The 14,292-nt window shown below is 31.6% G+C and overlaps 1 protein-coding gene across 1 annotated transcript; it reads left to right on the plus strand.

Moving 5' to 3' along the window:
• Positions 1-8,154: 8,154 nt before the first annotated feature.
• LOC108829608 (receptor-like kinase TMK3) lies at positions 8,155-9,607 on the plus strand. The gene is made up of 2 exons (XM_018603234.1): positions 8,155-8,416; positions 8,460-9,607. Exons 1-2 carry the CDS (start codon positions 8,155-8,157, stop codon positions 9,605-9,607), a joined length of 1,410 nt encoding a protein of 469 aa, XP_018458736.1.
• Positions 9,608-14,292: the final 4,685 nt, after the last annotated feature.

Consider the following 14,292-nt stretch of genomic DNA (forward strand, 5'->3'; position numbering starts at 1 on the left):
TCCAATAATAATAAGAGAAACATGCTTTCTTTTCAAAAAATACATTATTTGTAAGTTATTATTTTTGCTGAGAAATTTGAAGAAATATGTGTTGCTTTTGACTTAAGATATGTAAACGAAAGAAAAATGAATGATATAGTACTGGTATAGTTAATATTGTCCTTAACCTAAAGTATATATAGTTTTCATTATCGGTATAATGAACATCTATACTATTGTCGGTATATATTTTTTCAATGAATCTATGCTTTTGGTCAAACAGATAAGTTCTAACAACGTTAATGTATATATGTTTTAATGTTTTACAATAACGAACTAAATATTTTAAAATATGACAGACAACTTAAAAATATTTCAGATGAGTAAAGTTACTAACTAAAAAACAATTAAAACAGAATATGTAAATTACTAACTAAAAATAAACAAACATAATTAATAAATATTGATAAATAAGCAAAAAACCTAAAACTATGGAGAATGTGACATATAAGTCAAATCACTTCTTAAGTAATAGTATACATATATATGATCCGCTAGATTTTAGCATTCTGTTTCTTCATCATTTAAGGCGAGCATAAAGCTTAATATTTTCTAAGTAATAAATGATAAAGCATATTTTCAAATATATTAGTTTTACATATTTGGTTCAAATAGATTAGGTTCAAAAATTCCCCAATATATCAATACCATTAAATCAGAATCATTCCCAATTTATGCCCTTAATGAATGTTTTAAGTTTTCCAAAAATATCATTATTTTTACAAAGGATTAATAAAATTCATTAATGGCATTTGAGTCTTTTAGTTTTGGGCCTATAGAAATATATTTAAATGGATCAACAAATAATAGGCTTACACATATTTATAAAATATGTTAATTTTATTTAATATAAATATTTTATGTTCAAATATTAGACATATATATTCTGAAACTAAATTAATAAAAAAACATAATGATATTATAGTGTTATTTTCTTAAATCTATGTATCACAAAATTAATTTTAAATCTAAAAAAAAATAAAAAAAAATACAAACTTATAATAGGTCATTAACAACAAAAATAAACTAATATTATCATATTAATAATTTTTTATATTATTTTCTTATTTGGATTACATAATAAAAGTTGAGTCTAAGTTTAAAGACCACATGTTTATGTAGTATTAAAAAATATGTGATTAATTTAATAAAAATAAAATACTATCAGATATTTTATGTTTTATTTGATCATTGGTATTAGATCACAGTTTAATAATAAATTTTGGGGTTTCTACCGGGTTCTATCGGATTTTTAATTAACGTTTTTTTCATTAAATCTGAACTAGATTATATACATGGTACGGGTCTACCAGTTCAGCAGATCTGGGTCGAATATGAAAACACTTTTTAAAACTCAAACATTATTTTTCAAAAAAAAAATCAATTATATGTTCTTTAATAAAAAATTATAAATTCATGCAAATCACTCTTGACCAAATATTTGTTCTATTTATTTTTATGTTGAAGAGAAAAAACAAATCACTGACCACTTTATATGTTTAGCAATAATTTATATAATTATAAATCTTTAAAATTATATAATAACCCAAGTAATAATTTCGGATAAAACATTGTTTAACTTATTTACAAATATAAAATGGTTGTATGACGCATTTTAAATTTCGTCATATTGTACACACTATTACAAACCCACATAATTGAAACTTGATCATGTTTCGGTTTATATAATAAAACGAATAATAGTTAATCTTTATACTAAAAAACAACAAAAAAACCCCGCCTTTTCAAGGGCGGGTCACAATCTAGTTGATAGTTATAAATCTATCTCAACACGAATTATGTAGTGGGTTTGCATATTTATTAAACCCAAATTTTTGTTACGTTTTTTTTGTTACTTTATCATTTTCAAATTATAAACCAAAAAAACTTATCCTATTAAACCCTGATCTATTAATGTACATGATTATTAAGATTTGATTTATGTAATATTATTTGTTTTCATTTTATATTTAAAAATAATATTTTAATATTTATTTTATGGATCCAGAACCGGATACTCACGGGTATCATAACGTCTAGACGGATATCTGAAATCCAAAAATCCAGAAGGCACATATCCAAATCCGAATATTAAAATTACGGATCCGGATATCCTAAAATTTTTCGATATCCGATTCCTTCCTAGATCTGAATATATATATATGAATAATTTAAGACAATATATATTTATAAAAAAATTAGAACGGACATCCGCTAGGACGAGCGGGTCAAACTCTAGTTTTGTCTTATTTTTTACGGACAAAATTTGGATTCACTTCCTATGGTGAACTTTTAAATTCACCACTTCCCTAATAACCAATCAAAGTACCAACTAAACTAATGATTAAAAAATATTAAATAACTTTTTCAAAAACTAAAATAATTAAAAAAATAAATAGTGTCAATTTTAATAATGCTAATGTCACTGTCCAATCCATAAATTCAAACTCTATACCCTAATCCAAATTCTAAACCCTAAATTCAAAATTATAAACCCAAACTCTATATCATAAACCCAAATCTTAAACCCTAAACCCAAATCTTAAATCCTAAACTCAAACCATAAATCATAAACCCAAAAGCCTGAACTCTAAACCGAAACATATACCCTAAACCCAAATCCTATACTCTAAACCCAAAACGTAAATACAAAACCAAAACTCTGTACCCTAAATATTTGGATTAATATTGATGTTGTTTTTTTGAAATTTAAGGTTAAGAATTAAAGTTTGGATTTAGAGTTTATGGTTTGGATTACAGTGTAGGGTTTGGGTTTAGGGTCTACGGTTTGGGTTTAGGGTTTATGGTTTGGGTTTACAGTCTAGGATTTGGGTTTAGGGTCTAGAGTTTGAGTTTAGAGTATAGTTTTGGGTTTAGAGTTTAGATTTTTTTGTATATAATTTATGATTTGGGTTTAGGGTTTAAGATTTGAGTTTAGAGTATAGAATTTGAGTTTATAATTTAAAATTTAGGGTTTAGAATTTGGATTTAAGATATAGAGTTTGAGTTTAGAGATTAAAATGTGATATTAGCATTATTAAATATGACATTATTTATTTTTTTAATTAAAAAATATTAATCTAGTTGGCACTTTAATTAGTTATTAAGGAGGTGGTGAACTTAAACGTTCACCATAGAGGGTGAATCCAAGTCTTGTCTATTTTTTACACTTTGGGACACATCTCACCTGTGACATGGGTTCTATGCAGGACTGGTTGCATTAGGTCAAGCCCGTTGAAATATTTGCCCTTCAGCCCCCATTTTTTATAGACCCCCATTTAGAAAAAATCCAATATACATTGTATGACATAAATAATTTTCAAATGAGAGATCACGTTTGGTTTTGACAACCGAACTTCAATTGAATGGGCCAAAGAACACATCAATGCAATAGCCTTTTTTTTTTCTTCCGCAAATTGAGATTTCTTATATACCAAAGAGATGATATATCCCATAAGAGTTCAACTTTTTACAAGGCCAAAAGCTTCCATAAAAAACAGGAAGTGGTACTAACAACCATAGGTCAACACTCATAAGAAAGCGGACTATCAAAAAAGTTACCTACATCCTTCTAGCCATCAGATGACACTCTTTCACTCACATACATGTGATCCAACCATCTCGGGTGACCCAACACCACATACGATTGGTGAAAACCCAAACGCCTAACACTCTGCGCGATGAAAGAAGCACATCTGACCTCCGCAAAGGAACCAATCCTTAATTCCCATGCCTCAAATTCTTCCAGCTCCCTACCAATTTCTGAAACTTCAAATTGTAGGGCAGGCCACATAACAGGCTTCTGAACTGCCTCAACAAGATCACCAAATGCTGAAACAAAGATAACCTTTTTCTTTTTTCAGATTTTTCATGTTCTCTAGGACCCATAGCCAAACCTGAAGCTTTGCCTCGCACCAAATGCAATAGCCTAATAAATAAATAAATTAAAAAACCACATCACCCTTTTATTCCTCCACTCTTGCCTTTCTTTTTTGTTTGTTCACCAAGACTCTTAAGCTTCTTCCTTTCCCTTGTCGTGACCTGCAAACCAAAAACACAATTTCATTATTCCTTCGCGATTGCTTGTGTTTGTATCAGAAGTAAAATCTCGCATAAGCCATGACAGGTATTCAAATTTTGCTATTATAATTATAAATTTGATCATCAATCCAACTCTTACTAAATTTTACGACATGAAATTTTTAGGAATTTCTACACGAAAAAACAAAGTGTAAATCAGGAGCTGAGAAGGAAAGAGAAAGGAAAAGAAAAAACGAAGAAAAAAGAGGAAAAATCTCTAGCCAATTCTATGTTAATGTATGTTACAAAATCAAAATCACATGAAGCTAACGAGTGTATTGGAGCTGGTGATGAAAATCATATTTAGAGGATGATAAGATAGAGGAAACTATAGATAAGTCTGAGAAAGAGAAGAACAAGAGTAAAGAAGACGCTGTCAATCTTGAAGAACAAGAAGAGATTTTGGATAAATCTGATCCTGCAAATTGGAAAATAATTGATCAGAGTTTGAAAGATTTCCTAGTGAGATTAGGTCCTCTGAAAAGAGCACATGAAGACTATGTTTTTCCAAAGAATGATCATGGGAGACATTTTTCTCGTAAGTATTGCAAAAGAGAGTTGAAAAATGGAGATAAACAAGATCGGAGCTGGTTACTTTATTGAGTGATATCAGACAAAGCATATTTCTTTTGCTGCAAGTTGTTTGGTCGGGATCAAGAAGTCAACCAGTTTTCAAGCAAAGGGTTTAATGATTGGAAAAATATCTGACTAAGACTGAGTCAAAATAAAACTAGTTATTACCATATTGTGTGGAGCTAGAACTTAGATTAAGGAAGAAGCAGACCATTGATAAGTGTCTTCAAGAAGAAATCAGTAAAGAAAGAAACCATTGGAGAGCTGAGAATATTTTCATTGGTAACAACTCTTGCTAAGCAGAATATAGCATTTTGTGGGACTAAAGAGAAGCTTGGTCAGAAAAACAATGGAAACTTTCTGACTTTTGTTGAATCGTATGGAGTTTTGATCCAATCATGCAAGAGCATATCAGGCTGATTAAGGAAGGTCAGACTCACTATCATTATTTAAGCAACATGATTCAAGATGAGTTGATTTTTATGCTAGGACGTGAGGTTCAACTTAGGATTATCAAGAAAATTCAAGAGGCAAAGTATTTTTCGGTTATTCTTGATTGCACTCCATATAAGAGTCATAAAGAACAGATGAGTCTTTGACCCAAAAAAAAAAAGAACAGATGAGTCTTGTTATCAGATGTGTGGATGTCTCTGTGGCTAAGACACAAGTTGAAGAAATTTTTGTGACATTCTTAGAAGTTGCAGATAAATCTGGAGAAGGACTTTTTGAGTTGCTTTGTGATACGTTGGCTGGTCTCAATTTGAATATTGATGATGTGAGAGGGCAAGGATATGACAATGGATCTATATGAAGGGAAACACAAAGGAGCACAAAAAAGATTGCTGGATATCAACTCACGAGCACTTTTAATGCGTTGTGGTTGTCATAGTCTTAACTTGACACTTTGCCATATGGCTAAATCATCTAAAAAGGCGATTGCTTTCTTTGGAATCATTCAACGGATGTATAATTTCTTTTCAGCATCTACAATTAGGTGGTAGATATTTAAGGAGATGGTAGGAAGATATTCATTATCTGAAACTCGTTGGGAAAGTCGTATTGAAAGTGTTCGAGCAATTCGTTTTCAGGCTCCCAAAATAAGAGATGCGTTAGATACTTGGAAGAAATTGTAATGATCCCAAAGCTCGCAGCAATTCTGAAGTTCTTGCTACAAGTAAAACTCATGGAATTGGAGGATTTGAGTTCTTATTTTCTTTGGTCATTTTGTATGATCTTCTATTTGCCGTTAATACGGTAAGTAAGGCACTGCAGTCAGATCATATTGATATTGATGATGCTGTTGTGCAATTGAAAGGGTTGGTTTTATATTTGAATAACTACAGAGAAGTTGGATTTGATAAAGCAAAAGAAGAAGCTATGATTATTGCAGAATCAATGGAGATTGAGCCAAATTTTCCAGTTCAACGAAACCGCATTATTAAAAGAAAAAAACATTTTGATGAGGAGAATCAAGAAGATGATGAGTCTGAGATGCTGAGTGAGGAAGAAATGTTTAGGGTTGGTTTTTTTCTAAGTATCGTGGATCAGGCTATTGTATCTCTTCAGATGAGGTTTGAACAATTTGATGAATATGGGAAAATTTTGGATTCTTGTTTGATCCAAAGAAGCTGAGATCAGCATCAGATGATGGTTTAAAGACATCATGTATCAACCTTGAAAACTGTCTTAAACATGGTGAGATCTCAGACATTGATGGAAATCATTTATTCCTAGAACTCAGGGTTTTGGAAATGTTTTACCAGACGAGATCACAAAGGCCATTGATGTGTTAGACTTTATAAAAAGGTATGAAGTTTGCTTCTATCCAAATACTTTTCTTTCATATAGAGTAATGTTAACGATTCCAGTTTCAGTCAGCCGAAAGAAGTTTTTCTAAGTTAAAGTTAATAAAATCTTACTGGAGGTCAAGTATGTCAGAAGATCGATTGAATGGTTTGGAAATGTTATCAATTGAGAGGGATATGGTTGGAAAACTTGACTATCAAAGTTTGATGAACGACTTTGCAGAGAAAAATGCAAGAAGAAGAATTTTTCAGAAGATATAAACTATCAGTCCATTTGTTTTTTTTTGATGTATGAAAACTTATGTTTTATCAATGGTTTAGTACTTTATATATGAAATTATGTTTATGAGTTTGTGTTTGAGATATTTTTATGATGTAATGTATAGACCCCCATTTTTCGTTTTTGTTTCAAGCCCCCAAAGTTTCAGGACCGGCCCTGGTTCTATGGGATGATTTGTCAAAAAAGCTGTTGAGAAAAACATAGCTGAACTAGTCTGTGTTATTGTAGCTTTTAGAACTGTTCTATATATTGGCGAAAGAACTCATTAAGTCAAGGAAAGAAAGAATCAGCTATGTGTAAGATCATCTAGACGTGAATACTCAAAGGTTAATTATAGTTATGCTTGGTACATATCAAGTTATTTATCATGTGGTTATGTCGTGTTCAGACTATGTACTTTCAAAGATAGTTCTGTTGTTAGCAGAATGATTGGAGAATTTAAGTTTGTTGCAGAAAACATTTGTTGTGTTAAACTAATTTCATAGTGGAGATGTAATATATATTTACAATTAAATATATAATTTATATAATTATTATTATAACATACAAATTTATATAGAAATTACTTATAAAAGTATTAAATTACGAAAAGAATATAAAATCTTTACAAAATTTTCAATTTTCTAAATTTTATGTTTTATATGAACATTTTAACTAATTTTAAAATATATGGAACATATAGTTTTGCTAATCTTTATTTTTTCTTTATATTATGTAAAATATATTTTTAAACAAACTTTTATAGTTTTCTAGATTCAATTGTATTGAAAAAGTGTATAAAATATGTGTAAATATATGTCGCAAATATCTATAAAACTTTTGTGTACCCGAATTTTTAGATATCAATAACTTTTTGAATAAAAAAAATAAAAATTTTTTTTTGTAAAAATATGGAATAAATCATAAAAACTAAAATTATGATAACATATTATTCATGCCCATCCTTGATTCTTTAATTCTTAGTGGAATCCAAAAATGCGGCAAAAATAAATCATATAGATATAGGCAATAGAATAATAAATCAAAGACATTTTTCTTATCTTGATCTGTAGATATTTTTTTTGTTTCCTTACCATAAAAGTGGTCAGAGAGTTACCAAATTTTCATTCAATTTGTCAATTCTTACTTAAAATATGATCATTCAGGATATATACAAACATTAACATAGGATAAATACAAACATCAACATATCAGATAGTCTCAGTCGTTTGACTATGAATATTTACCCTATGTTATAGTACTGTTTTATCAATTATTAATAGACACAGTTTCTCTAATCCAGACACAACTCTCTCTTATCGAGTAGTCAACACACATCACTCTCTCCTCTATCTCTGCCAATTCCATCTCTCGACTAGTTTCATTCTTCCTGTGAAAATGACAAGATCTCATATGGGCCTCCTTTGTCTCCTCCTCTCCCTACTGAACATCGCCACTTCTCAGGATGATGCGACAATCATGCAAACCCTCAGATTGAGTCTGAAACTCACATCACACGGCAACTGGTCAAAGTCTAACCCTTGCGAATGGGACCACGTCCAGTGCGACGGAAGCAACCGGGTCACGAAGATCCAGTTCACGCAGAACGGGATCCAAGGGACTCTCCATCCTGATATCGGGAAGCTCACTGAGCTCAGTCGTCCTCGAGTTATTCTCCAACGATATCTTTGGTTCAATTCCAGATCTCTCGGGTCTAAAGCATTTACAGACGCTGAATCTTCACGACAATCTCTTCGATTTGGCGCCGACGAACCTCTTCTACGGGATGAACTCGCTACAAGAAGTCAACATCGACAACAATCCCTTTCCTGCTTGGGAGATTCCGGAGACTGTCAAAGAATTGAAGTCTCTCAAGAACTTATCTCTAATCAACTGCAACGTCACGGGTTCGATTCCTGATTTCTTCAGCTCCGAGACGCTCCCGAGCCTTGCCTCTTTAAAGCTTTCTCGGAATAACTTACACGGAGTGTTGCCTTTGAGCTTGGCGGGCTCGTCGTTGCAGCAGCTCTATCTCAACGGGCAGAAGCTCAACGGTTCAATCTCGGTGTTGCAGAACATGACATCTCTCGTCGAGATTGATCTGCAAGGCAACGAATTTTCAGGTCCCATCCCTGATCTCTCTGGTCTAAAGCATTTACAGACGCTGAATCTTCAAGACAATCTCTTCAACTCGAATCCGGAGACTCTCTTCTCCAAGATGAACTCATTACAAGAAATGTACCTTGACAACAACCCTTTCCCTTCGTGGGGGATTCCTGAGACCGTTAAGGAAGCGACGTCTCTCAAGAATCTCTCCCTCGCCAACTGCAGCCTCACAGGTTTGATTCCTGATTTCTTCAGATCTGAGACGCTCCCGAGACTCGTTTCGTTAAGGCTATCTCGGAACAATCTCTATGGAGGGTTGCCTGAGAGCTTAGGACGCTCGTCGTTAGAGCAACTCTATCTCGACTGGCAGCATCTCAACGGGTCAATCTCGGTGTTACAGAGCATGACTTCTCTCGTCGAGTTTAATATCCGAGATAATTTCTTTTCAGGTTTCATCCCTGATCTCTCTGGTTTGCAGTCTCTAAAACTGTTCGATGTTAGAGATAATTACCTCACCGGCCTTGTCCCACCGTCGCTCACTGCTCTCAAAAATCTCACTGTCGTGAATTTAAGTAATAACTACATTCAAGGACCGATGCCGTTATTCCAGAACTCAGTCAAAGTTGATGCAATTTCGGGTAGATTCTGTCAGGAGACTCCTGGTACTCCGTGTGATCCACAAGTCCAGATATTGATTTCTATAGCTGAGTCGTTTGGATTTCCGTTGAAGCTTGCCAAGGGTTAGAAAGGGAATGATTCGTGTGTTAGATGGCTCGGGATTAATTGTTATGAAAGTGACATTATAGGGATTAGCCTATATAATCAGGAGCTCACGGGTTCGATATCTCTGAGTTTTGCTAATCTTATACTTCCTTGGAATGGATCGATCTTTCTAATAACAACCTCACCGGAAGTATACCAACAGAGCTTACCACTTTGCCTAAGCTTAGAATACTAGATGTGTCTAACAACAATATCAACGGTGATGTCCCGAAGTTCAGCGGAAGTGTGAATGTGGTGACTACTGGTAACCCTAACATCGGAACGAAGGGCCTGTTTTCACTGACTGGTTGAACTATTGCAAAAAAAGAATAAAGGAACTCTTGCAAAAAAAGAATAAAGATAACTTTTTGAAATTCCCATTTAAAAACTAAATGAAATTAATAAAAGAAACTGAAATTTTCACCTAGATGTACTACACTTACGTTTTTCTCTGTCTTCTTTCTTTATACAAATCAATTTTTTTGCTAACTACAAAACAACAATTCACGCACACAAATACAAAGGTTGCAGATAACTAGTTCAACATAAAAGCTAAAAAGGTAAAAGTTAAAACTAAATTAAAATTTTGATTTATATGATATAAATAACATTAATCGTGAGAATTCATAAACTATAATATTGTGCTAAGTTACTTTTTGATTTCCTTCACAGTCCAATTTTAATGGAAAACTAGATTTTGATCCGCACTTTAAAAGCGCGAAATAATATTTTTGTTATTTTTTAATTTAAAAGTTACTAATTTTTTTGGTCTGAGTTTTAATATTTGATTTTTAACATCTATAATTAAGAGTAATTGATTTTGATGTCTCATAGTGATGGATATTCAGGTTTTATATTCCTGCCTATTCGGGTTATTTAATTTTCAAATTTCATAGTGTTAGGATCCGTTTTGGAACCATACATTTCTCAGATCAGATCAATGTTGGATTTGATTCAGGATTTTATTTTTTTATAAAACCCAAATGAACCGAACTAAAAATAGTTTGGGGTTTAAGTTGGTGTTTAGAGCTAAAAATATCGGAAACAGTCGCCCAAAAATCTGAGTTAAACCCGAAAAACTGGAAAATCAGGTGATTCATGTAATTCGGGGTTTTGAATATTTTTATTTATAAATTATATTGAGATATATATATATATATATTTTTTTTTATTATATTTTAAATATTTGGATATCCGTTCAGTTTTCGATTCGGTTGTAGTTTTTCAGATTTTAGAAATAAGGTAATTCATATAATTCAGGGTTCTGGATATTTTTATTTATAAACTATATGGCATTTTGGTTATTAAAATAGGTTTATAGCTATATTTATAGGAAATAACACTTGTAGAATAAGTTTAGAATCCTTGCAAAATCTTAAGAAAAATCTAGAATTATGGCAAAGTTATATAAGTAATGTTTATGAAATTAATTAACTGAATAAATAGTGAACAAATTCAAATTATTTCCATAGAAATTTAATTTTATTAATATATTTTATATGTAAAGAAGAGTAAAGTCGGGAGTTATTGTTTCTTAACATATTTGTTTGTTTTGATTCAGTTTCTATTTATCAAATATAAGTATATTTTGGATTAATTACTGTTACAAATTGGATCATTTACCAATAAGTACTTTCTCAATATATATATATATATATGATAGTTTATAATATAATATATACATCTAAAATAAGAATATTTTCGAATATAAATAAAATAAAAATGTTTTCGGAAACTTTAAACTAAAAGTCTGTTGAATATTACAATATCTTTAATGATTATGATCCGGGCATTTTTTTTAGTTTAGTTCTAATAAAAAGATAATTTTTAATGGTACTTTGACAAATAATTTACAATTTTGATATTGACCGTAGCGCAGAATTTGTTTACTTTTAAAATTGTTATTAAAAAGATATGTAATTCTTTTTTAATGTAGTACTATTTGTTTTAAAATATTTGTAATCTAGTGACATTTATAATTGCGATGATTGTATATATGTCAATAAAATAGACATATAACTGGAGATAGATCAAAAATCAGATGAAGTATTGAAGGTTCCATTCACAAAATACCTTCTAATGTTGATATAAAGAGTTTAGATGTTTGTTTCAAAAAGAAGTTCTATGTTTTTACACACACATTTGAAGTGCATAGCTAAATTTTGATTGGTAAATATTTTATTCATTTTGCATTGGTTTTGATTTTCTAATGATTTGAACTGAAGAGAGATAACCAATAACAACCAAAAACTAAATTTTGATTGGTGAATTTTTTTTTGTCTATTATATTCATTTTGCAGTGGTAAAGATTATAATCATATGTTCACAATGGAGCATTGACTATTTCACATGAAAGTTGAAAATTGGTATAAATGTGGCCGTGTTTAAAATTTACAAATTCTAATGTTGTAATATGTAGAAATGAAAAATCAAGTTTGCTAAGTAATTTTTTGTTAAGATTCTATGCAATTTTATCAAGTAAATACCATATTTATGAATATTATCATATGTGGAGTTGAAATCTTAATTTGGTCAAGTAAATATTTTTTTTTTTGTAAACTTCAAGTAAATATTCATAGAACAATGTAAAACAATGCTAAACCAGAAGATGAAAATTCATTTACTCGCATTTTTTGTCCAAAAGATACATCTTGTTCTTTTGGCCTGTAGTGAATTACATCACCAGGCAAATAAATGCTCCAAAAGGTTCCATACACAACACGAAATACACAAATGTCATTCAATAAGTACTTTGCAAAACTCTGGTCCGTAAGTTCCTCATCTGTCTTCTTTATTAGAACCCTTGTGCAGCATAACAAACCCTTCGCTTCTCCTTTAAACCAAAATAACGTTGCCATGTGTAACTGTAATAAAATCCTCACTAAATGAAAGACCACCTTGTTAACCAAATCTTGTACATAAAATACCTTCATACCTATCTGTTCTGTGAATCTATAACTGATTCCAGAGTTGTTATATCGACAAGTATATGTCTGTCTCAACCTATTTTTCTACTATGATATATAAACACAACTTGGCCGTAACGTACCATATTAATACCTACCCCAACCAATTAACATAAGAGTAATTTTCTAGTAAGCCAATGAACTGACAGGAGAAATCTCCTCTCATATTTCTTATATGACCAAAGGAAAGAGCATAAGAGGCATGGCTTGTTTCCCCTGTAACCAATTTACTTGGAAACCATTAGACATAAATGAAGGGAAAAATTTAGAGGCTACAATAGGAGGTAAAACAACTCGCTTCCTCTTTGCAGCCACCATCACCTGATGACACTAAATTTCCAGACCAAAGTTGGAAAAACTGCTCCCCGAAAGATATAACCTCATGTGTTCCAAAACCCAATCGTAGACCATTAAATGAGTTGTGTCATCTCTTGTTGATCCTTGAGTGCTTGATTCACTTTGTAAGTCCACATCGTTTGCTTATTGGAGTCAATCAAATGTCTATATTTGTTCAGTTACCTATATCGTCCAAAGTTGTTAAAAAAAAAAAAAAAAAACACCTATATAGTCCAAAGCTTATTTCCAAAGAAAAAAGAGAGAAGTACCATAGTGTTCAGGAAAAGACTCTTCCCAACTATTTAAAATAATGAAATCTCGGTTCTCGGAGCCTTTCTAATCCCCCTTACATGATCCTCTCAACTCTGACAGCACCAAAAATCTTCATCTACCAGCACTATTCCCTTAATATTCGTCTGGAAATAAATATACCAAATACCAAATCGGTCTTATCAACCAAAAATCTCTATGAAACCGAAAATCTCTTATGACCACAAGAATACCTTCATGAACGCTTTTGGTGGAGACGCATTTTGCATCAACCCTTAGTCGCACAAATAACATGTGAGAGCCCTGAACGCATCGGTGCACTGTGAATGGATCCTTTAAACACCTTAACTATCCATGATAAAGGTTCCCAGAGCCCCTATTTAGGTCTCAAATATATACAAAATCTCAAAATTCTCCAAGCCCTCAGCCGAGACACCTTCATATATACACACTTCTTACAAAACAACTACCTTCAACCTCCGTCTTCCTCAAAATCACAGAGATCCGTAACACACTATCACAGCGAACACATTGCCGCACGACCCGATAGTTACCCTTTTGAGAGCATTTTTCGATTCACCAAATTGTAGCCGCAAATCACATAAAACTCTTAGCAAAAAAAAAAAACACGAAAACCGTAATTACATCTCCAGAAAATTTTATATAGCCAAATATATGTTTAAAGTATATTACACGAAATTAGGAGATGGTTATCTGATATTTTCTAAAAAAATAAAAGTATGTAAATAAAGTCATAGTTTATAAATAATTCGGCACAAACTGGTAAATATTGTTAAAACATAAGTGCATCTAAAAAAGGGTCTTTCAATTTAATAGTACTGACTAGATTTTGACCCGTCCTTACAAAGGTGGGTGTCTTTTTTTGTTTTAAATTTAATTTTGATATTTGTTTTTTCCTTTCTCATTATAGTTGTATTTTTTATAATCATATTTGTGTATATATTTTAATCAGAATATATTTCATTAAATAATAGTAATTTAAAAATTGATCCGGTATACATACGGTTAAGGCTGGGTTGCGGTTCAAACTCGCCCCGCTGACCCGCTAACCCGTAGATTTTCAATTTTGTTTTAT

The sequence above is a fragment of the Raphanus sativus genome, chromosome 4 (assembly GCF_000801105.2).
Source record: "Raphanus sativus cultivar WK10039 chromosome 4, ASM80110v3, whole genome shotgun sequence".
In the NCBI taxonomy this organism is placed as follows: domain Eukaryota; kingdom Viridiplantae; phylum Streptophyta; class Magnoliopsida; order Brassicales; family Brassicaceae; genus Raphanus; species Raphanus sativus.

Coding starts and splice junctions, on each gene's coding strand:
- LOC108829608 (XM_018603234.1), top strand. CDS start 8,155: ATGACAAGATCTCATATGGGCCTCCTTTGTCTCCTCCTCTCCCTACTG. Junction 8,417..8,459: donor GAAGCTCACTGAGCTCAGTC/GTCCTCGAGTTA, acceptor GTTCAATTCCAG/ATCTCTCGGGTCTAAAGCAT.